The 25,589-nt window shown below is 32.2% G+C and overlaps 2 protein-coding genes across 11 annotated transcripts; one reads left to right on the forward strand and one right to left on the reverse strand.

Annotated features, from left to right (window-relative positions):
* Nucleotides 1-4,984: 4,984 nt before the first annotated feature.
* Nucleotides 4,985-6,633, reverse strand: LOC145117300 (F-box/FBD/LRR-repeat protein At5g56420-like). Its single transcript, XM_079053604.1, has 3 exons — nt 5,695-6,633; nt 5,354-5,500; nt 4,985-5,189 (listed from the first exon to the last, which is right to left on the reverse strand). The coding sequence occupies exons 1-3, from the start codon at nt 6,595-6,597 to the stop codon at nt 5,022-5,024; spliced, it is 1,218 nt and encodes a 405-aa protein (XP_078909730.1). The 5' UTR covers nt 6,598-6,633; the 3' UTR covers nt 4,985-5,021.
* Nucleotides 6,634-18,840: 12,207 nt separating this feature from the next.
* LOC145115984 (regulator of telomere elongation helicase 1 homolog) lies at nt 18,841-23,242 on the forward strand. 10 transcript variants are annotated; one of them, XR_013711808.1, is made up of 12 exons: nt 18,841-19,153; nt 19,245-19,309; nt 20,058-20,149; nt 20,236-20,340; nt 20,429-20,482; nt 20,563-20,706; nt 21,064-21,253; nt 21,346-21,613; nt 21,787-21,892; nt 21,975-22,103; nt 22,196-22,274; nt 22,353-23,242. XR_013711808.1 is itself a non-coding variant. In XM_079052345.1 (9 exons), exons 1-3 carry the CDS (start codon nt 20,420-20,422, stop codon nt 21,181-21,183), a joined length of 327 nt encoding a protein of 108 aa, XP_078908471.1. In that variant the 5' UTR covers nt 20,354-20,419; the 3' UTR covers nt 21,184-21,253; nt 21,346-21,613; nt 21,787-21,892; nt 21,975-22,103; nt 22,196-22,274; nt 22,353-22,445; nt 22,746-23,242. The 10 variants fall into 10 exon arrangements, 3 of the variants coding, with proteins under 3 accessions (XP_078908471.1, XP_078908472.1, XP_078908470.1); XR_013711807.1 differs by having other exon boundaries at nt 18,842-19,153; nt 19,245-19,278; XR_013711806.1 differs by having other exon boundaries at nt 18,842-19,309.
* The last annotated feature ends 2,347 nt before the right edge of the window (nt 23,243-25,589 follow it).

The following is a 25,589-nucleotide window of genomic DNA, read 5'->3' on the forward strand; positions in this document are numbered from 1 at the left end:
GTGTTCTTGGTGAAATGATGAACACTTGAAGATCTACCCAAAAGAAGAGATTTCATGGATGAAATCAAGGGTGAATCAAGGAGAAAAGATGTAGGAACTCGTTTATGGAAGGATTCACTTACCGGTTTGAAGATTTGGAGCAAAACTTTAAGATCCTTGAGAGAGAATTCGAGTTCTAGGCTTGGAAAAGTGAAGAGTGGCTGAAAAATGACTAAGGGTCGAATATATATGAGGGAGTTTACGGCCAGCCTGAGTTTACGGCCGTAAACCCATGACCTTGGCCGTAAACTCCTCTTTTGAGGGTTTATGGCAAGGTTGATGGTTTACAATCCCTATTGGCACTTCCATTCACTTATTCCTTTAATGTACTAAGCCCGGAATACTCAAATAGACTCTGGTTAGTGCTAAAAGTTAGTAGAAACGAGTCTAACTTTGATTGAATTTCATGGTTTGTACAAGATTGGAATTTCGGGTTGTCACAATAGTTTAGTGGCAAATAGATAATGAAAAAAAGTTTAGTGACTAAATGTGAACAAAATCGAAAGTTCATTACCCTTTCAAGTTATTATCCATAGAAAGAAACATGTTCTATAAGTTAAAAAATACGAACAAGCTAGAACTTAGTCTCCATATTGAAGGAGATTGTATTTAAATGTAGTAAACAAGTTGTATGAATAGAATAAGACAAAATCAACGGGACAAGTTGTATAAATATTAATTAAATAACTATTATTATATATAAATATATAAATATATAATTTATTCACTATAATATAAATGTGGTGTGCGGTTTGTTTTTTTTTGGTTGGTGTATATATTAAAACAACCACACGGAAAATTTTGGGTATTTGCAAAACTATACACCCCACCATCGGTTTTTGTTTCGGTTTCGATTTATGCGATCTTTTCGGTTTTAGCTCACCTTAATCATTATCATACATACTTATAAAGCTAGCATTTTTTCTTGAATCTCATGCATTTGAAACCCCCTTTTTTAACTTATTCAAACCACACTCATTTGAAACCTCATTTTTTAACTAATGCAACTCAAAAGTTTTCTTAATTATGATTTAACACTTAAAAGTTTTATAACTTATATTATGTTTAATTAGCATTTAGTGAAAAGTTTATTATAAAAAGGTCAATCTTTTGGGAAGACATGCATACAAATCATATACAAATTTCAGAAAGAAAACAAACTTAAAGGTTTTTGTGTTGGGTTGAGGTCTTATGAACCACTTTTGGAGATATGTTATTATATTAGAGCTTTTAATTTGTAAGTTTGTTATACTAATTCATTTTTATATTTTCTTTGTTTTTGGATTATTGTAATACAGTCGTTGTATATTGTGGTTTAATCGTTAATATATTGATCATATGTTATATAGGGCGATGTCGAAAATATTTAATTAAATATTTTAAATATGTTTTTTTTTGTTTTGTAATTGTAACGTTTCAAAAAGGGGGTAAAACACTTCAACCAAAATTCATTTAAAATCTAATATTTCAAATGCTTTTCAATAATGATTGTAAAAATTTCAACATGTGTTGTTTAATTGATTGATTAATAAAAATATTAATATTTTGAAACTCCTAACTCTTAAACTTATATTATTTAATTTGTTAGTTAACTAAAATATTTTTCCTACATAAAGATAACATTTTTATGTTTGGTTACTCATATTTGTTTATGTAATTAGAAAACAAGGTGTACATAGAATGACTACTTCAATTTCACATAGGAATCGATACCACTAGAGATGTATGTTGTCTTTAACCGGTGGCAGGAGATCCAAATACCCTTTTTAATTATTTATATTAATGCTTAGTAATATTTATTTTATATTCATATTCACCTTAATTTTTTAGGTACAAATTAAGGAAGAGGATTCTCGGCGCACCAACATAAAGTCAAACGTACGCCTTGCAAAATATGTAATTAAAAGTAAATATCATATTTACTAATCGACTTATTTTAAAACTCTTGATGACATTTATGTATAATGATATATTTTGTATGACTTCATTCTTAATTTCAATGTTTAATATTTGAAAGTTCATATATGAAACCTTGGATGTTTTGCTGTAATATAAATAGTGTAACACAAAGTTTATTAGTTCAATATTGTTTATTAATAGCTCATTCAAAACAATTTATTTCTTATTTTATCCAAAAAATATTATCGGACATAAGAAAAGTAGATTGTATTAATATTATACAAAAAATTATAATATATATTGGATATTATAAAAGTAAAAGTAAAGTTTATAAGGTATGGACTATATTAGATAGTATCAAAATCTAAGTTGATGAATTTTTATGTTATTTAATAATTCGGTTAATGACCAAAACATGACTAAAAACGTAAATTTCAACATATTTATATATTTTCCCATAATTATTTTAACCACTTAAATGCATTCTTGCGCAACGCGCGAGGTTACGCCTAGTATACTTATAAATGAAACATTTTTCTTTTCACCACATTCATTTGAAACTCTCATTCATATTTCCTTTCACCACATTCATTTGAAACTCCCATGACTTTTCAATTTCTTTCTAATAATAATTATAAGTTGGTTAAAAATGTTAAATAAATATTAAACCTAAAGTGTAATCATATATAAACTAGATTTCAATATTAAAATAATATCTTTACTTCTACTTATAAAATTATGTTTTTTAACTTTTAACATATTATACTTAATTTATTAGTTTTAATATATTGTTGGATGTAAACCATTATCATTTTAAAGATACAGTTTTGGAACAATTTGTATAAAATACTTAAATTATTAATTTAAATATAACATTACACGTTCAACTTAAATATAAATTTTAGTTTAACTTAAACAACCCAAAGAATATTTTGTAAATAGTTAAAATTGATTAATTGTGGTGTCCTTCTAATAATGATTATAAGTTGGTTAATAAGGTTAAATAAATATCAAACCTAAAGTGTAATCATAAATAAACTAAATTTCAATTTTAAAATAATATCTTTACTAATATTCTGCGCAACGCGCGGGTATTCCCCTAGTAATATATATGAGGATGAGCATTTGACCCGATCGAACCGAATCAGAACCGAAATCGGGGTATTCGGTCCGGTTTTCGGTTCTCCATTTCCCATTAAACTGGTTTCCGGTTCTTTGGTTATCGGTTCGGTTCAGGCCGGTTTCGGAATCGTACACGTCTTTAAAGAGCACACTTAATTGTAAAACTGAACCGAAACTAGGGTATTCAGTTTGATTCCCAAGTTCTCTATTTCCCATTAAACATGACCGGTTTTGAAGGGAGCCAAAGTGGATAGCTGTAGCTGCATAGGGCCTAAATTTTTTAGGGGCCCAATTTTATTTTTATATATTATATTTGGGCACAATCATAAGTGATAGTCCAGACTCTAGAACTGCTAATCGACCGGTCCACCATGCACAAGAAGGCAAACGCGATACATGGTTAGTCATCAGTCATTAATGAATCAATCGATCAAAGTATCAGACTTACGCTCACAGTGACTGGTAGCATCTACGGAAAGAAGTTTTTCGAAATTGAAGTTTTTGAAATCTTACTTACGTTCCACAATGACCCAAGAAAGAGTTAGCAGTTTGGCGATGATATCTATCGAAACGAAATCGTAGAGAGTATAGACTAAAAAGAGTTTATCTTTGCTATCAAGAATGCTAGGAAAGCTTCATGTGTCGTCAATTAGCTGTTACGACATGTCATTACCCATTAAAATACAATGATTTTGCTGTCTATTGCTATAAAGTTTATCGTCGTTTAAAAAAAAACTTTAGTTTATATAATTTAATTCGTAACATGTTAGGGCTAATGGCCTTTCTTTTCGGCTTGTCATGAGCATTTAAATTCTCAGGAACGACTCTGCCACTAAATCGGTTTCCGCTTCTTCGGTTTTTGGTCCGGTTCCAAACCGATGTTCATCCCTATATATATATATATATATATATATATATATATATATATATATATATATATATATATATATATATATATATATATATACTTCTACTATAATAAATGAAGATAATTTTGCCTATCTAATGAGTTTTGACACTTGTCATTTTGTGATATTTTTTAAATAAATAATATCCACATGTCAATCTATGGTTTTTTTTTTCAATTTTTAAAATTAAAAAGTCAGATAATACTTATACTTATATATGTAAACTATCAAATGTAATAAATATTATATTAAATTGCAATTAATATGTTTCTTATTTCAAAATTTTATTTTAAAAAATACTTATTATTTACATTTTAATATTTTATTTTTTTAATCAACCCGTGTAATAAACGAGTTTTACACCTAATATATATATATATAATACAAATGAACCTTTATACCCTTTCAAAGCAACAATTACTTCTTAACTTCTATAACCGAAAACTTATAATTGCTACCCATTCATACCTAAATTAACTTCAACAAATTCTAATAATTAAGTCTAGCTTAATTTCCAACGGTTTGGAGGTATTCCTCACGCATCATAAATGCTGGAATTGGAAGCACTACAATAAACATCCACATTTTAACATCAATGTCCTCATAGAGTATGAGTATTGTTTGACTTGGGTCTAGTTTTCACATAAAAAAAGTGGTAAAAACCCTAACAGATTTCCCACTAACTTTTTGCCCTAATGAGTAAGTGGCACAAATTAAATCTCCTCATACCCTCTCATCCATTCTATTGTACCATTTCCCTTTTGTATTACCATTAGAAATATAGAATGCATTCGCATTTTCATCAACAATTTCAACGTACTTTGACTTTTATAAAACTTCCAAAGCCAAAACCCCACGACTCTCCTTCAGCATAACCAACTCTAAATTATATTATATAAAATAAAATACTCTATTATGATGAAAACAATATCACAATTCACAAAACAAACAAGTATTTTTCTAGTTTATAATAGTTGAAAATGAAGCAAAAGTCCAAATCCAAAAAGCATCCCAGGAAATCAGTTCTTCAAAAGAGGAAACCTGACTCCAATATTACCCCAAGACCCAAGTGAAAAACAAAAGCAATATATCAACAGTCCAGTCTATAACTAGTTTCGGTTTTTCTCCATTGAATTCGAAAAACTCGACCCTTTTCACATCACTACTCAAGATTCTCCTTGTTTTAGCTTCACCCAACCACTGGTATTTTCCATTAAAATCCTAGATCAATAAACAAAAGCATAAATTTTTCATATGAGGTGCGAAAATCTACAGTGGTGTTATGAATTCTTGAAAAATCTATTTATTGGCTCATTTGCTTTGTAATTTAATATGCACAAAGACTGTGACACATAAAAAAAGACAACCAATTGACGTGAGAATACCTTTTCAATGTTCATCTTGAGATACTTCAGTTTGGGATAATATTTGAGAACTTGGTTGAAGTTATCCATGGTGAAGTCATCCATAGTTGTGCTTAGCACCAAAGTCTTCAGATTAGGTAGAGAAGGATCATGTGCAGCATCAATGCACTACAATAATGATAATGATTTGATGAAAACCAATGATACTTTCAAAGAGTATAGATAATTTAACTACCAATGCCATCAATGTCATCAAGTTTTAATCATGATTTGGGTCAACTCTTTTACTTTTAAATTCCACTGCAAAAAATTTTAACCTAACCAAAATGAATGAATGAGGATAAAGAGAATGCGCATCTAACCTTACTGAAGAGGCAAAGGTCGATCCACAAAGATTCCACACACGAAATTCCAGGAAACAGCACGGATATGGTGTTCCCCGCCAATTTAGGCTCAATCACAGCTTGCTTCAAGGAGTCTAGACGTTCATTGAAAGAATTACACCTTATATGACCTGTTAAATCCAAATCCACCAGTTTTGGGCAAGAAAGCTTAATGTCACAACAGCGCCCATCTTCATCTTCACAGTCAATACTCAGCGTCTTGAGCTTCGGACATGAAATACAAAGAAGATCAAGTTTGCTTAGCACACAGTCCGACAAAGACAGATCCTCAAGCAAATGGCAGCTTGCGAGAAAATCTTTTACCAAAACTCTGTCGTCTAATAAGTCAACATCGGTCAATTTAAGAACCCTAAGTGCCAGAAACCCCTTAAACTTCGGCAAACTTAGACCACGACTGCTGATATAACTTCCATGGAAACTTAATACTTCCAACGAACTGCAAGTCACTAAACAATGGGGAAATTCGATTGCTTTAGTCTCGTCCTTAGGATAAAAGGACACGTCAAGTTGTTTAACGTTTCTGTTGACTGCCATATGAATCCACCGCCAGACTGTTGACATACTGTAGTAATCATCACAACATAGACGAAAACTATCCAAATCTACGGTTTTGTTTGCTAGAACCCAATATACAAACTCTTTGAATTTGGTTTTTTTGAATTTTTTTCTGTAACGTATATCCAGAGACGGAATTGCAGTCCACAAATTCCTCCATCGTCTCGACAAAATGCTGCTTCGGATTGCTTCTTTTGTGGATGGAAGACGTGAAAGAATCAAAAGAAGAATAGCATCTGGCATGTTACTGATCAAATCGACCCCATCTTTGCGTTGTGATACCTTTGATCGCTTGGATTGCTTCATGCCTTTTATCTGAATCAAAAAGTATTCAGAATTGAATGAACTCTTTCTGTTTTCCGTTTCATAAAGGTGACAATTTTTCAAGATGATATAAGGGTACTTTTGGAATCGAATTTGTTTTAGTTTTTTAAAGAACCAGCAAAAGAAACCCTTAAAGCCCAATTGTTTTTTTTTTTTTTTTTTTTTTTGGACAATGACTTGAAAGGGTAACGAACTTTCGACTTTGTTCACTAAACTTTTTTTTGTTATCTATTTGCCATTGAACTATTGAAACTGTTCACATTTTACTCTTATGACCGGCTGTTACCGGTCATAAGGGTAAAACCGGTCATAAAGGTAAAATGTAAACAGTTTCAATAGTTTAGTGGCAAATAGATAACGAAAAAAAGTTTAGTGACTAAATGTGAACAAAATCGAAAGTTCGTTTCCCTCTAAAAAGTTCAATGACTAAATGTGAACAAACTTCCTCTTGTATTATGTTTTAGCAAATTATTTATTTTTGTTAAATTGTAGCACATTTGTTGACGAAGAAATCTATGAAATAAAAAAAACAAAACCCTGAAAATATATTTAAAAAAAAAACAAAAAACCGAAACCGAAATAAAAAACCAATGGTTTGATATTTTCCAAAATAAAAAATCAAAATTTCCAATCTGATTTTGGTTTTACAAAAAAATGAACCATTCTCACTGATGTGAATTATGACCATTGGTTTGGCATGCGGAATTAAAGAACACACAAAGAACACGGTGAATTGGGTGTTTAAGATATGCATTCGATTATGAAAGGTGTTTACAAAAAAAGATCTAGATCTAAATCTACATAATTAACACACACTAACACTCTCAATGTTACATCTGTCAAACACACCTCTACATGTGGTATGAAACCACCTTATATAGAAATGTTTACATGTCTCTCTCTCTATCTCTCATGTCATAAAGGGGGAGTTTTGGATAGAAAATTCTGAATTGAGCGCTTTCTCATTCCCTTTTTGGTTTTATAATCATTTTTCGATTATAAAAAGGGGGATAGATTTAGATATGGAAATCCGAAAGTTGAATTTTTGTAAAACCAAAATCAGATTGGAAAATTGTGATTTTTTATTTTGGAAAATACCAAACCATTGGTTTTTTATTTCGGTTTCGGTTTTTCGTTTTTTTAATATATTTTTCGGGGTTTTATTTTTTTTATTTTATAGATTTCTTCATCAACAAATGTTGCTACAATTTAACAAAAATAAATAATTTGCTAAAACATAATACAAGAGGAAGTTTGTTCACATTCAGTCATTGAACTTTTTAGAGGGAAACGAACTTTCGATTTTGTTTACATTTAGTCACTAAACTTTTTTTCGTTATCTATTTGCCACTAAACTATTGAAACTGTTCACATTTTACCCTTATGACCGGTAACAGCTGGTCATAAGGGTAAAATGTGAACAGTTTCAATAGTTCAATGACAAATAGATAAGGAAAAAAGTTTAGCGACTAAATGTGAACAAAGTCGAAAGTTCGTTACCCTTTCAAGTCATTATCCCTTTTTTTTACAAAGAATCCAACAAATCATTAGCTAAAATAGCAAAAAGCCAAAAACCCCTTAAAAAACACTTTAATAGCCGAGCCACTAGATGGGCGTGTTCGGCATTGAACGTTTGAGAGCTTCTAGCTTCTAGCGTTTAACAAAAAGCTTCGTTTTGAAGAGAAAACATCGTTTGACACTACAAGCTTCTAGCGTTTGGTTTAAACAAAACACTCCAAATCCAAATACTATTTCATGTAACGTTTAACAAAACGCTACAAGCTACATGTTACCCGCTACCAGCTAGTTTTGCCGAACACGCCCGAATTAGGAAACCTTCCATAGGAGCAATGGCGATTCCAACAATTTTTCTTTGTTCAGGCATTTTTGAATCTTTTCAAAAACATAAAACACCATTCAATTAAAAATTAAAATAATTTGGGTATTTATATTTAGTTATTTTTAGCCATTGAGGGCATGTATCCTGACTCCCAAAGCCTTAAATATGCGGGAGCATGGTGTAGCCTTGTGGGCCCGAGTCCACATTGCCACATTGCGTAGGGCCGATTGAGGTATGCCTAATAACCTAAGTGAAACATTTGAAAAGACAAAAAGGCCCTTGTGTGGGGGTATCAAGCATATGGTAATGGACAATATTCAATTGTTTTAAGGGTATTTTAGACATTTAACAAATAGTCATTCGGTGCAACGTATGATGTGGTTCATTCTGTTGCAGCAGACCACGTGGTAAGAGGGAAGAAGTTGAATTGGAATTATCTTGTACATTACATGACTTGGTTGAACCACAAAATGATACTTATACTCGTAGTTCTTACACAAAATTACCTACAATCATAAAATAATTGATTGTTTTAAGATGAACATGTAGAAGAAAGGATATGAAAGATGAAATCTATCTAAATATATAGTTAAATGCAAGAAACAGAAACAGATTTCCATTTATTTGTGTATTATAATTTATAACATTCTATTTTTATTTCTTTATATTAAAACACTATACCTTCATTTTTTTTTCTTATCAATGCATTAGACGTTGACCGTTTATATATTTTACTTCCAATTTTTTTTATAAGGACAGTATAGCATTTAATTATATTTAAATAATAATGTTATAATTTGTATATTTTTGAGGGGCGTAGCTAAGTGTGTAGAAGGTAGGTCCTAGGACCTACTTTTTTTTAATTACAACAAATATATATAGAAAATATGAAGGACCTATTTCATTTTTGCTAAAAGACCTACATTTTTTTTGCTAAAAGACCTATCTATTTCAGTTTTATTTACATAAGGAACCATGTGGTTTTTGGTTCTAGATTCATCACTGATATTTTTCCAACTAAAATGTTAAGATAGTAAAATCATAGGAGGCGGATATAATAAACAAGTAATTGGAAGAAGGGATATGAAATATGAAATCTATCTAAATAAATAGTTAAATGCAAGAAATAGAAACATATTTTCATTTATTTGTGTATTATAATTTATAACATCCTATTTTTATTTCTTATTGAAACAATATACCTTCATTTTTCTTATCAATGCATTAGACAGTTGACCGTTTATACATTGTACTTCCAGTTTTTCTTATAAGGACATTATAGAATTTAATTATATTTAAATAATATTGTTATAATTGGTATATTTTTCAAAGTAAAATGTTGTGATAGTAAAATTATAGGAGGCGAAAAAAATAAACAAGTAATTGGAAGGATGTTGCTACATTTTGCATTTAATCTACCTCTCCTAATAAACGAATCCTAAATTGCCATTGTCAATTTTTTAATACCTTTAAATGCCACATGTCCTTTTCATATTCTCCTGCCTTTTGGTTTCCCGCCTACTCCAATTTCATCCATAATAATTATTATGCAAGATTATATCATAATTTGAAATTGATTCTATCCATCACTGTGATTGTAACATAATTATACGAATTTTCATCTACTAATCAAATTTATACGCTCCTATTTTCTCTCAAACCCTAATCTACATTCAAATTTAAAACCATCTCCACTTTTCTCTTGCTCTACACTAATCGGAGCCAAACCCCTACCGACCTCTCTCTTTCTTCAACATGAACACGATGCTTAAAATCAAAAGCTCACTTCCCATGGTTATATTTGAGTTCAGACGATTTTATTTCTTTCGTCTATGATTTCAACTTTTTATGATTTTGGTTTCTTGAAGGTGTCCCAATGAACCACAAGTGAAAGCGCCTTGAAGAATTTTGGGAATTCTTTCACAAAATTTTGAGGTTTGGTTATTGTACTTTACATGTATACGAAAGTTTGTGTTCAAGCTTTTTTTTATTTTATATTTTTTTGATTCCCTTTCTGTGTTCAAGCTTTTTTTATTTTCTTCTTGATTTTACGGTCATGGATTTTCATTTGCCAACCAAGTATGTAATCATCTGCTTTCTTGATGAGAATGAGAGGCACATCGATTACATATAATCCATCTGAAGCCGTTTGATTTTAACGTCGTTAATAAAGGTATTCTAAGTTTCCTCGTCTTGAAACTGAAAGGTTTGTTTTAGAACCATAATTTTGATTTTGATTTAAATGTCAACATACTGTACGCGAAAGATGTGACAACCCGGAACTGACATCACGAAAAACTAGTCAACTCAACCAATGTTAAACCCGTATCCATTGTCTTTTGGCACTGATTAAGGGCTCATTTAAGCATTTAAAGCCTTGAGTACAACCAAAGTTTGAATTAGGGATGGGTTGGTTTAAGATTTAGGGTTGCAAATAGGCCAAACACTCCATCAAAAGGAGTGTGTGGCCGCACACATGAGTGTGTGACCGCATACCCGAGTGTATGGCCGCACACATAAGTGTGTGGCCGCACACCCGAGTGTATGGCCGCACACACGAGTGTGTGGCCGCACACCCATCCTCCAGCCGCACACTCATCCCTATTTATATAGGGTGACCCCTTCACTCATTCCTTTCATTTGGCTGCACTCTACTTTCTCCCTCTACTTTCTCTCTCTAAAAACTTCATCCAAGAACGCTCTCAAGGCCTAAAAAACGTGAGTTTTCCATCACCTAGCTTATCATACATGAAGGACCCATTGATCCAAGCCCCTAACTGTAACATCCCAAAATACGAGCCAAAAAATTCATTTTTGAAACATATACTTAGCAAAACATTAGAAATAAAACATTCACTGATCATATCATTTCATAAAAAGAATGTCGCGTGTTCGGAAACCATTTTATAAAAACATAATAATGTCAGAGTACAAATCCCAGAATAACTCATGATGCGGAAATCAATGTGTGTGTATGATGTGCCGCTACCGCGCCAGCTCTTTCCCCTTCGACGAAGAGGTACCTGAAAACAAAACTATAAACTGTAAGCACAAAGCTTAGTGAGTTCCCCCATCATACCACCTACCATACAGTTACATAACATACATATATTGTCCGGCATATCTGGGTGCCCGACCTACCCCTTCGGTCCTCCCGACCGGATACTGTCTAGCATATCTGGGAGTTGGCCTCCCCTTCGGTCCTCTCGACCGGGTACTGACTAGCATATCTGGGTGCTGGTCTCCCCTTCGGTCCTCTCGACCGGGTACTGGGGACTATTTCACCCCCTTACTACTACCACATAACACATTTATCACATAATCTATCTAGCATGGCTGGGCACGACCGCCCCTTCGACCCTATCGGCCGGTAATCTGGGGACTATCTCCCCCTACTGTCACTAGTACATAACATCATGTCATTTTAGCACATAAACATATCACAGGTAGTAACAACCCTAGATGAATATCACAGAGACAATCATCTATCATGCAACTCCTACTGGTGGGCCGGCATTGTGGCCGTAGACCCACCGCTACTGGAAGGTAACTCACCTCAAGGTGGCTGCTGATCTGCGTGGGAACTGACTGACTTCTGCTGCTGCTGCTCCGGAAATCCTCCGGCTATAATTCCCACAAAAACACTCAGTCAAATACTGCTAACCGACCTCAGGGTAAAATGACCATTTACCCCTAACTAAACCAAGAGTCAAAATCAAAGTCAACTTCCAGTTGACCCGACTCGCCGAGTTGGCTTTCCAACTCGCCGAGTCCCTATCCACTCGATTGACCATAATCTCGTCTCTACTCGTCGAGTTAGGCATTGACTTGACGAGTTTCCTTCTAAACCGATGACCACTAGTCCTTCATCCTACTCGCCGAGTTGTGTGAACAACTCGTCGAGTTCATCTTCAACCGAAGAACATTCTATGCTGAGACTCGCCGAGTCGTACGAACAACTCGCCGAGTCTGTTCTTGAGGCTCGCCGAGTCAGGGCATTGACTCGCCGAGTTCCTCCATGAGTGAGTCTGGCTTCCGACTCACTGAGTCACCCCCCCATGACTCACGACTCCACTCAGCAACACGAAAAGGGGAAAACTCGAGGACTCGCGACTCGACTCGCCGAGTCCGATGAACGACTCGCCGAGTCGGCCACATGCCACTATTATATACTCGATTTTGCTTGGATCCAGCTCATTCCATACGTAGATCTAGGTTCCTAGGGCTTGATTAACACGTAAAGTTTCCAACTTTACGTGTAAATAAACACCAATGAAGGTTTTAGGGCTCAAAATGCACTAAAAGAGTAGATCTAGGGGATTGTAAACGAGATTGGCGGTGACCAAAGATATCTTTCGGCCTTCTCTCTCTATGAAGCCTCATATACATGTTTGAATTTTATGTGTTTGAAATTTCAAGAAAGATGATGGTTAAAGACGTTGGAATCAAGGAGATTGTAAACGAGATTGGCGGTGACCTTGAAAATGTGAGGGTCAAATCAACGACTTTATGTTGGGTATTATCCATAAAGTTATGTCAAGATTAAAGAATAGTGATTTTTAATTGTTTATATCTGTAAGTTTGTGTTTTACTTTTTGTAATTTGTTAGTGTAGTGACAACAGATTGGTTTGTTTGAAATGGCATCAGACTCAAAAATCCTATAGAAGAAGATTAGAGGAATATCAAACAGTCATAATTCACACAATGTTTTGTTGGTGTTTGAAGGTTTTCAGTTTTTTGGCGCAACACTGCAATGACTAGATCCTAATGATATCACATTCATGTTATGATCACAAGTTTTTTATGCACATTTACCTGTGGTGTTCAATAGCTTTCAACATGAAGTTTTGAAGTCCATCAAAATACACGGCTACATCATGATACACAATGTTTCAAATTTCTCAGAAAGAGATAAGCTTAAGTGGCAGGGGTCATTAACTCATTCACACTTTTTTCACTTGGGTCGATGTTTGGTCTCCTAAAACCTAAGGTTTAATGTTATTGTTGGTTTTCCCATGAAAGTACAATATTATTTCAGGTACACCTAAGAAATTACAATGTTATTTTTGGTTTGCTCATGGATTACAAGGCTATCTATTGCAGGAAAGCCCCTGAAATTACATTGCTATTGGTGCCGAATGTTTTCTAAAGTCAAAGATCAAGTTCTGTGGTGGTTCTAGCATCTTGCTTCCATTACAAGTCAGGCCTTAATTGGTGTGTGGCTTTTTAGCATTCTAATTTTTTATTTAATGAATTATGGTTCAGCCAAATTTGGTGTAGTTAACATTTTAATTGTATATGCACTATTTTTCAGCCACTACCTGGCCTCTAAATATAATAAAAAAAAATTGTCATTCAAAAAAATAATAATATAAATATCATCAAAACTAACGATTTTTTTTACCGAAACCTATGCTCTTTTCCTCCTCATCGTATTATTTTATTATTATATATTATTATATATTACTTTTTCATTTAAGTATTTAGTTATATGTATTAGCGTTCATATAAAATTATATTGCCATGCAATTTTTGGGTTATTTGGTATAAAATTATATTGCCATGCAAATTATTTGGTTAATACTTTTAATCTTTTAAATATTTTTATTTTTATTAATAATTGGGTTATTTGGTATGAAAATGGTAAATTATTTATTAATTTTAGTAAAATTTGGGTTACTTGTATCATAATCTGTTGCGTTTAATTTAAAGATTATATACAAATATTTGTTTGCCAATGTATGATTAGATAAATTGTTTTTTATTATATAATTTTTTTTATTGGCAACCGTCTTGCACACGTGTTATAACCTAGTCTTTTAAATAAAAGAATAACTTCTTAATTGTCACCGTGCGAATGGATCAAAATGTTCCCTCCACATTTTTGCTCGAAGAGTCACACTAATACCCCTTAATTCGTTTGTATGGCCCTCCATGCAGTGGGAGTGACTAATATGGCATGCCTTAATGGCGTGTGGTGGTATTTCTTAGCAAATATGATGTTGTGTGATGAGTGACATGACATTTAAGATGACAAAAAATGGCGTGGAACGTGTGACACAGACCCACCAGCCTTATATACAGTCATATGTTAAATTGGCGTTATAAATAATTAATATACCTAATTATTAAATTATTAATTTGGAAATCCTTTTCCATCTAAGTTTTGAATGAGGGTTGTCCATACCATTTTTTGGACATAAGAATATACATTATTAGTCAAATACCCATAGAAAACCCATAGAAGAGGACTCGATTTTAAGACCAATGAAGTTCGAGTATCACCAAACCTACCACATAATGCTTATAACATTCCATTATGTAACATTCATTACTGAAAAAAAAGTTTCTAATGGCATACATCATACGTAATTAAAATATATGAATGTGAGACAAATATATATCATTGAAAGCCCTGCAAAAAATGATAGAAAATGATAGAAGACATGCAGTTGTCTATCGTAAATTACAACTATCAATCTTTAAGTCGTAATTTTTGATTTTTTTGGAATTCTTGATAGATATTCTATGACACACAATATATTTTTGCATATATATATATATATATATATATATATATATATATATATATATATATATATATATATATATATATATATATATATATATATTCCTGAATGTACTAATATTCAAACGAAATCACATTCAATATCTATTTTATGTGTAATATAACAACCAAATAACCAAGAAACTTTTATTAACTTAAACTAGGGCTACAAACAAACCGAACATTCAACAAACTATTCATTAACCGTTCGGTGGGATGTTTGTTTATTTAATAAATGAACGAACATAAACACAAATTATCGTTCGTTTAGTTAAATGGACGAGCAAGAACAATTGTCGTCTTCTTCCAATTAATGTCATAAACATGTTTATGTTGTTCATTTACGTTCGTTTATGTTCGTTCATTTAAGTTCCTTTTATTTTCATATATGTTTAATTGTGTTTGATTACATTATTATATTATATATTTGTTATGTTCATATGTGTTTAATTATGTTTGTTTATCTCCGTTTGTTCATTTATGTTCGTTTAGCTGTTCATGGACATAAACGAACGAACATGAACAATGCAAATTGTTAAACGAACGAATCTGAACAAGAAAACTTGTTTGTTTATTCATTCGTGTTTGTTTTTTTGCTTGGTTAACTTAAATGAACGAACATAAACAACCGTCGTTTGTGTTCGTTTAGTTCATCTACAACCCTAACTTAAACCAAGAAATAGAAACGTAACTACATCTAAATGTTTATTACAACAAGGTAAGAAACTTTATATATGACTCAATGTCTACACTAATTTTGTATTTTTCTCACCATAGATATATGATGTCACGGTGCTTTATTTAATTTGACTTGATAATGTTTGACAGTCAATTGTAAAGCTTTCATTTATTAGAGAGTCCGATTTTCTTACATTTGCATCTTGAGTCAAACTTTCTTGTACCATTTGGGGAATTAAACTCGATCATTAATAGGTTGAATTCTGAGTAGAGAAAAGGCCAATAAAATTGCAAAGGCGTTGACTATGTTTATGAGTGTAGAAACTCCAATATTGCAGAGACTAGTCATCCATGATCCAACATAAAAGAGAAAACTAACAGAGAAAGAGAGTAAATCTTGAGGTACAGGGTCCATGGAATGAAATCAAAGTAAGAAGGGAAAAACGAGCTTCACCAACCAAGAAGTGGTCACTAGAAGAGTAATCGTCGACGGGAGCACACAACCAAATATGTAATCATGGAAGAGACAAAATACGATCTTTTCATACCTGTATTCGGGAAACGAGAGTCAACCGTTTTCTTGAGAGCTTATAATAGTGAATTATGTGTTGTACTTTTGAGAGCCAATATAGGAATCAATATGAGTGAAAGGAGGAAATTGCAGGATAATAGAGCACAACGTTGTAAGAGCAAGAGAAAGATCTAGGTAGAGTGTATTGAACCAGGCGAGAGATGAAATATTGTTGCATACAAGCAGACTTAAGAAAACATGATTTCATTTGAAGAAGACAGACAAAAATAACAAAAGGGATGCACATTTTTTTTAAATGTTGACATTGAAATCTCAATACAACATACATTTTTTTATGTCGTGAAATGTTACAAAAGATAACTTAATATTACAACATAAAACTACGTCTTTCGTAAATCCTTAAGATTTCGTAAAAACTGACATTATTTTTATGACATACAGTTTTGTCTTTCATAATACCAATGTCTGTCATAAATCCTTAACATAATGAGGCTTGTGTTAATATTCCATATAAGCATTTTGAATCGTTTAGCATGAAATACCAATGTAATTTTTATCTTTTTGTTTAATATATCATTCTATTTTCATTTATTTAAACTATCGTATTATACTTTCATTTTTTCACCTATTAAGATTGCGTTTAAAAACTCTTACCCAATACTCAAAATTATTTTCTCACTAGGACATTTCATTTACAGAAGTGACAATTGCTTTGCGTTTAAATGACATTCTTATAAATGGATATATTTTTTAAGTACAATGTTGTAATAGGAAGAAATTAATATAAGATGCTATAAGTGACAAATTAATTCAAGTACATGGTTATTGCTTGCATTTAACCCTACTTTTGTTTTTGTTTTTGTTTTTTTTTTTTTTTTTAATGGTTCTTGACATTGCAAAATGAAGAATGTGATTATGGACCTACAGTTTTTAAACTATTTAACTCTTGGTTGGGCTTTGGAAGACTTTGAAGTTACTGTGCGACATGTTATTATTTTGTTCCAACTTCCAAGGAAGGGCGTGGGAATCCAAGTTTGTGTACTTTAAAAATAAGTTGAAATTTATAAATTGTAGAATAAAGAAATGGAAAACCTCTATGAAGGAGGAAAAGACTGGGAAAAGGAATGATTTGGTGCAAAGGTTGGGGTTATTTATAACAAAATTGATCACGGGATCGACAAAAAAATGGGACGTGGAAGGGGATGGAAATTCAAAGTTTTTTCATGATTTTCTCATGGAGAGAAGGAGACAGATGATGATTATACGTGGTGGATTGGCTCGGGTGCTACTACAAGTCATCTGTGTAAAGATAATCGATGGTTCAAGTATTTGACACCAACTGATGATAGATCCATGGTTAATATGGGTGATGATCAAGTCAAATCAAATTGTGGTTTTGAAGTTTTTAGTCTTAAGTTTACTTCCGCAAAAACTATTAAGTTGTTTGATGTTTTGTTTGTTCCTAAGCTTCATAAGAATCTTGTTAGTGGTGGTTGTTTAAATTCGGATGGATTTAAACAGGGTTATGAATAGGATAGGTATATCGTATAAAGATTTGTCAAATTTATTGATTTAATATATTATTGCAATCGTGTGTTTCGTTTAAATGTGGTTAGACACTTTATCTTCACGTTTTACATCTCCTAAAGCTGATGAGTCTATGTTTTTGCTCGCTTGGGTCATGTCAGTTTTAAAAGAATGAAATGTCAAAAGATTGATTGCTGAAAAATGTACAACTTGCATGTTAACGAACTTGCAAACCAACTCTTTCCAAATGTTAATCAAAATTCTGGAATTTTAGATTTAATTCGTAATGATCTTTGTGAATTTCATTCCGCTACTTCTCTTGGTAAAAGAAAAGTATGTGATTACTTTTATCGATGATTTGTATGTGTATTTTTTGCATTCTAAGGATGGAGTCTTGGAAAAGTTTAAAATATGCAAAACCGATGTGGAATTGCAATTGGGCAATCCGGTTATCAGGAAGGAAAATATATGGATCCACATTATTTCCAATAAGTTGGAGTCATCCACGAGACCACATTGAATGAGGAGAATGAAAGTATATTAGTGTTTTAAAAGATAAAAATCACTAAAAACATCCTTAAAACATTCCAAATGACATGAATTTCGATTTGGGTTTTTCTCCCCAAACTGTAGCTTGAAATTTGTAATGTAGATGAAGAAGATGGTACTTTTATTAAACTTTTAACCAATTCCTAGCATATATATCTTAAGCTTTTAACCAAGTAGTAGCACCAATACTTTAAATCTCTTATAAGATTACAAAGTCGCCATATATTTCTCTCTTCCCTCTCCTTCCTCGCTTTTGAATCCAATGCGGAAAAAGAAAATGGTGACTCGCTAATTAACCACTTTGGCAATTGTCATAATACCACTACACTTCTTATTTTCGTACCTTGGCCACCTGTAGACATATTGTTTACTCTCTCTCTATCTCTCTATATATATATATATATATATATATATATTTACTATATTATTAAACATATTGTCTGTTTCTTGAAAATTAAGAGGTACAATAATATTCATGTACAATAATAATAATATTAAGCTTATATTCACATAGTATACCTATACACGGTATTACCTTATTTCTTCGATGTTACCTTAATCTTCTCTACACACACCACCCGCCAACAGAAGGAAATCGAACCCCTCTTCTTTGTGTCTCCTTCCTAATAGCTTCAGAATCGATCGATACTCACCAAAAAATCGTAGTGTCTCCTTTTCTCAATCGATCGCTATCCTTTTCCCTTTTCTTCTCAAAATCTATTGTAAGTTCTAAGTTCCGATCGACAGAAGTCAAGAAATGCTCCGATCGATCACCAAAACCTTCAGTGTTTGATTCCGATTGCACGCTTCTTCTCTCTCCCTCTCTCGAAATCGATTGCAGATGTATGTTTCTCCGTCACCGTTGTCCGCTACTTCTACCTGACAGCAACCAGTTAATATGACGATGTTGACCATTTTTTTGATCTCACTACAGGACGATTTTGAAGTCAATTAGACCACGGGTGATAGTCAGTACTCTTTCTCTCTAACAACTTTCAAGTATAATCTACATACTCCATTTGTCTATTGTTAGTGTTTGAGCGCTTTTATTTATGTAGATTAGCTATTAAAGGTTTTTGTATGAAAGATGTTGTTCAGTGCTTGTGTTGATGGGGTGTTTTCGTTCAGAGTATTTTGCTATTCTAATTCAAAGGGAAAATTGATTATTTCTGGAATATGTTGTTAGTTTTCTTATGCCTTGAGACTGTTCACAACTTTGTTGTGGTCTGTTAGTTTGGGCAATTGTGATAAGGTGTAGCCGTATTAAACAGTTTAGCTTCCCAGAGAAAATATGCTTATACCTAGATTGCTTCTGCACATACCGGGGACAATTGGGTTTATTATTTTAATTTAAGCCAAATATATAGTTTTGCAATTGCCACTTAATAAAGCATTCTAACCTTTACATAGTAGCATTATCAAATACTCATTTTGGAAGGAATATTCCCATAATTTGAAGCCTGTAGTGTAGTGTCATATTGCTCATACACCAAGAAGTTTTATCTCAATATTTCACCTAACTGAGTTATTAAGCCACTGAATGCTTGTTTTGAACATTTAACTTTAATCCCAATGGCATGCTTAATTCCGTTTATACAAAAAAACTCATATGCTAAATGCATTGATTTTTAATGAAATTGGATTTGCTTGAACTTGGCTTCCCTTGACAGTTCTTAATCTCTTGACTTTCCAACTGAATTTCATGCTTATTTGTATAAATGATTTGACCTCATGTACCAATCGTCAGACTTAATAGTGTTGCAATCATGGCGGGGGCTGTGGTGCAATCTACCATCTTACTACCTTTTGAATCTATGCATTGATTTCTGGAAGAACACGGTAATAATAAATTAATAATATCTTATTCATATTATCTTAGATTATAATTTCTTGTACCTTTTAATATACAAACTTGATGTTTTCAGGGTGTAACTTCAACGAATTCAAGTACTATTTGGGAAAGAATCTCTAAACATAAGCTACCAGTTGTGGAACCTAGACAATCTTCACTTTTTCCTCAAGCAATTGATGTAAGAGTAAATTATTTATTAGCTTTCAGTTAAAAAAAATTATTTTCTTTAATTCATTTTAAAATTTGAACAACACTACATGGCTAAGCTAAGAGACAACTCAACTACTGGTGCAGTGTTTTTTGCTGTATGTCGTGGAAAGGTAATTTATAATTTTATATAGTATTTGACTATTTTCTCCTTATGACATTTATTAAAAAGTTTAAATTTTTATATAAATAGGTAAGTGAAGGATTAGATTTTGCTGATCAAGCTGGAAGAGTTGTGATTGTGACTGGAATTCCATTTGCAATGAGGAATGATCCAAAAATCCGTTTAAAACGTGAGTTTTTAGACCAACAGGCACTCTCCCAAAAAGGATCCAAGGTAATTAATTTTGGTCAACAAAGTCAAACTCACTTAAATTTATATTTTTTTAGTTTTAGCTTTCTACTGCAATTTAGTAACTTCAGTTGATGGATCTCATTTAGCTCAGCTACATAGTTAAATCCGTATAAACTACATCAGTTTTACGGCTTAGATTACTAGCATTTTAAGTTTCTTCTGGATTTGAATGCGACATGACTTAGTTAACCTATCTAAAACCTCAGCCAGTTGGAAAACAAGACTCATGTAATTTTAATCCTCCACGCAAGCTACCAACAAATGAACAACTATCAATTAGACTTATTAGGGATGTAATCTTTGTTATATTACAAATTTACAGTCTGTTTTTCTCTTCAGATACATTCTCAAAGCCAGTATCTGGTTCATCAGAACCACAACAAAGCAGTGGTTGGTTCACGACATTCACAGTTGCTGCTTACCAGCCATACTTTGATGTTGACACATCCGATGTTTTAGAAAGAATCAAAGATTCCCTCTTGCCCTTTGGAGGAAGATTCAATGAAAAAACGGCTAGCAACCCAGACTTGTAAGCTTTTAATCTATCCATTTCCTACTAATCTTCAAACCTTTACCCCTTAAATTACAGCCTTGATCTTGAATTGCTTTTATTATTCTCAGGTATGGACCTTTTTGGATATGCACTACCTTAATCTTTGTTGCAGCTTCTATTGGGACATTTGTGACTTATTTGGCTCATAAGCTACAACATAAAGAATGGAACTATGATATTAATCTTGTAACATGGTCTGATGGAGTGTTCTATGGCTATGTGCTTGTTGTGCCTCTTTGTTTGTACATTATTCTCAAGTACTTTTCTGCACCTTCTGGCCTTGTTCAACTCTTCTGTCTATACGGATACTCCGTGTTTATCTTCATTCCAGCCATGGTAAGTAACCTTTTCTTTCTCAAATTCTTTCATAAGGGTAAAATCATCTTTTTTACTTTTATAAAATGAACCCATGGACTCCCGTACAGATTAATTGTATTACTTCTAACTAATTGTAAATGACATTTATTAAATCACCTTTAACTAATTGTAAATGATGTTTTTTCATGAAGGGAGATATTTATCAAGTGGAAGCAAGCTACGAGTGGCTTTTGATTGTTCTTGATTGGATTGTTGAATTATTGAACCTCCTGAAACGGGGTTTCTAGGAACCAACAGGTGAGGCTGTGATTCTTCCTTTTTTTATTGTTTGATTTTTTTATTAATAATTATGTTGTCGTGTAATGTTTATTTGGAATAGCAAATAATGAGAATTAAGACCCTCTTCCATAAGAAGTCAAGTGGAGGATATTTTATGTATATAATAAGCATTAACAAACTCAGCCCAATGAGATAATAGTTGTCGGGGCTGCATATGGAAGGAAACCTTGTAAGTTTTCATGCTTTTACCCAAACATTTTCTATAAACTATATATGATGTCAGTCATCTCTTATTTTTGATATTTTGTATCCATTCATTAGCCTAAAGTTTCCATTCATACCTCAAAGTCATCGTTGAATCAGTGGTGATAAAACCCAACCAAGTTCTTGCAAGGGTCTGGTAAGAGTCGACTGTCACATAGTTGTTTTAAACTTATGGAATATTTCCTTTGACAATTTCTTTATTTTGTATATACAGATACACAACTACTAAAAAGGGATGTAATTACTTGGACTAAATATGAGGAAGACTACAACATGCCTACTTGGATTTATCAGTATGGAATGAAATGTATATTTGAATGAATCTTATGTTTTTATTCCATACTGAAAAATTGAATCATTTAACAAGTAGTTGTATCATTTTTAGTTTACAAGTTATCCACTTATACCATTGTCTTAGTGTTTGGTTACTTACATTTTTTCATATTAATTTTAATTAAACAGGATGGTTTTTCTTAGTGTAGAGTGTCAAGATTATTCTTCCATTTGTTCATATTAATTTTAATTTCTCATATAAATGTAAGAATTTAACATTATACTGTCATTAACTTGCTTATAATAGCATCCTACGTACTTTCATCACTTTCAGGGATGGTCCAAGGGCTGGGCTAACTAGGCCGCAACCCAAGGCAGCAATTTATAGGGTATCCGATTTTTTCCAAATCCCAAGTCTTATTATGGGTATAACTTACCAGTTACATGGGTCAAGAACTTGATCCATAAATACGATCCAACCATTAAAGGAATTGGTAAGTGACAAGGTCACCCGACTGGAAATTGAAAAGGGTGAAACGCCAAAAGAAGCGGCAAATGCAATTCAGATTTGTTAAAAAAGGCGCACGCGAAGAAGAGTATTGAGTTTTCTTCAATTTCTGATTCTAGATTTCTTTCTTGTAAATTAAAAAAGCACAATTGTTTTATGATTTTATCTTAGTCTCTTCCAAATCAAACGTAGAATTCTTATACACTACCTCTATCTTTATTCTTTCTTATGAGAGGGCATGTGCGAGGACTAAGGTTTTATTCTTTCACGCCGAAGGGAAAGCTCATTGAATGTTTTAGTGCATGAACCTGTTTTTTTATTAATTGTTTTAAAACGTGATTGTGCGGTAAAAATGGGTGAAAAACTTTGTGGAATTGATGTTATTGAAACGAATTAGAATTTTCTGAGTTTGACAGTAACAGTAAATGATGGAGGACTATTAGACTTTGTGCCTTCATTAACATTGCTAAAAGGTTGTCTTGAAAAATTACTACAAATTTGTAACAAATATAGGGGAATTTTAGTTTTATCTCGCCCTGGGCATAGAAAAACAATGGATCGGCAAAGGTCGGTCTTAAGGATGAAGATGAGAAGTACTTCGGGTGTGGTCTAACCAGTAATGAAGAAATTGTTGGAATGGTGAAAAAGTTAATTTTTTTTACACAAATTGACGTGAATGGTGAAAAGTCGGACAAGTGTGAAAGCGTTTTGAAAATTGGCTTCTATGGAATCCTTAGTGCTTGTGATTGATGTTCGGTGAAACTTTGCCAACTTCTTGGTTGAAAAAATAGACAACCTGTTGATCTCTACTACCTACCCACCTCAAATTTTACAATTGAGGTAAAAAGACAAAACCAAATAGCTAGGAATAACATGGTAACGGGAGTCGTATAAAAAATTCGAAGTGAAATTGTGTATGTGCTTTTTGAAATATTAATGGGGAAATGAGATGGATCACATGTGTATTTAACTCTAGAAGAATTGGAAGCCATAGTACTGACGATTCCTCAAGTATACTAATCATACTATGAATTTATATATGTGGTTAAAAGTTTTTAAAACAGCTGAACAAAAAATAAAAGTTATATTCCATTTTAGTTACTTCCTAAATCTAAATAAAGGTTTTTAGAAAATGTTTATGCTCCATATGTTTGTTCATTTTAACTATACCTATTTTTTATATTTATCCATTATATTTCACTAACAAACTTGGAAATTGTTCTTGAGCCATAATAGATAATCAATGTGGAACAACCATGATTTCATTTTTTTTTTTGGTTTTATAGGACCTGTAATACTTAGATTTTGTATTCCTTATGCTCTTCACTCTAATAAATTTATTTTCATTTTCTAATTTAAATATGTTTTCATGTTTATACTTTGCAGTCGATCATTATTATCATGTTGTCTTGAGGAGTATTGGGCTGCTTATGATAAAGGGGTAAGCCGATTTACCAATCATATTCTTTAAATATCATTGTACTTTGAAAATAAGTGGATTATTGTGCATTTGTTTTTGGTTTTGTGGATAGTGGATTAATGAAATTTTCGGAGAGAGTTTCGTATGAGTCAATACCATCTGTTCCAAGTATTATCGTCTCTACAAACTAGTTTTTGAAAAATTTATTCGCACTCGTCGCTTGGCGCGGGTAAACGGCTAGTATTTATATATATATATATATATATATATATATATATATATATATATATATATATATATATATATATATATATATAACCTAACCCGTTCCTAATAATACTTCTAACAATTATGGTCCTCAAAGGAGGTTAGTTGAGTTAATTTTTGGTCTAAGTATTGTTGTGTATATTACTAATTTAGGAATAAATCTATATTGTTGACCAATTTAATTATTCAATCTTATTACATTACATATTTCTACTTTCAAACTAATAATTAAAATGTTTTGTTATTAACTTCATTTTATTTCACAATATATATATATATATATATATATATATATATATATATATATATATATATATATATAATTTTAGTATTTAACTTATTTATTTTATTTTATTTTAAAATTTGTGCTAAAATGGGCAAAAAGTATGGCTTAAAATGAGGATGTTATAAAGCTGTGGGGAGTGGTCACAACCAACCTACCGAAAAAATGTTGCCACATCTGCGCCACATCAGCTTCACCACCAACCCACCATCAACCCACTAGACATTGGAAATGGTTATCACTCCACATCATTTATATTTTTATATTTTTAATTTTTTTAACATTAGATTAATTAAAAAAACATAATTATAAACTTAAATAATCATTTTACTAATTAAAAATTCAAATAAACATATAATTAATTTTTAAAATTAAATAATCAGATTAAAAGAGGGTTTAATTTAATTCAAATAAAAATGAGAGGGTATAATAAGATTAAAAGAGACAATTTCAAGGATCAATTTTGTAACTTAAATTGAAGCAAATATAAATGTCACCCGTTTTCCTTTTTCTTCGTCTTCTTCACCCGTTTTCTGGAAAACGGGTCATTACCATATTTTTTTTTTAACTTTCATGGATACAGAGGAAAAGGAATACAACAACAGATAGAAAATGGTCAAAATGACCGTTGGCACTTTCCTCTTCTCCCATTCGTCGTCTTCATCCGTCTTTGGAGTCACGCCACACCCAGAACACCAGC

The sequence above is a fragment of the Lactuca virosa genome, chromosome 5 (genome assembly GCF_052849685.1).
Source record: "Lactuca virosa cultivar CGN04683 chromosome 5, Lactuca_virosa_CGN04683_v6, whole genome shotgun sequence".
NCBI lineage: Eukaryota > Viridiplantae > Streptophyta > Magnoliopsida > Asterales > Asteraceae > Lactuca > Lactuca virosa.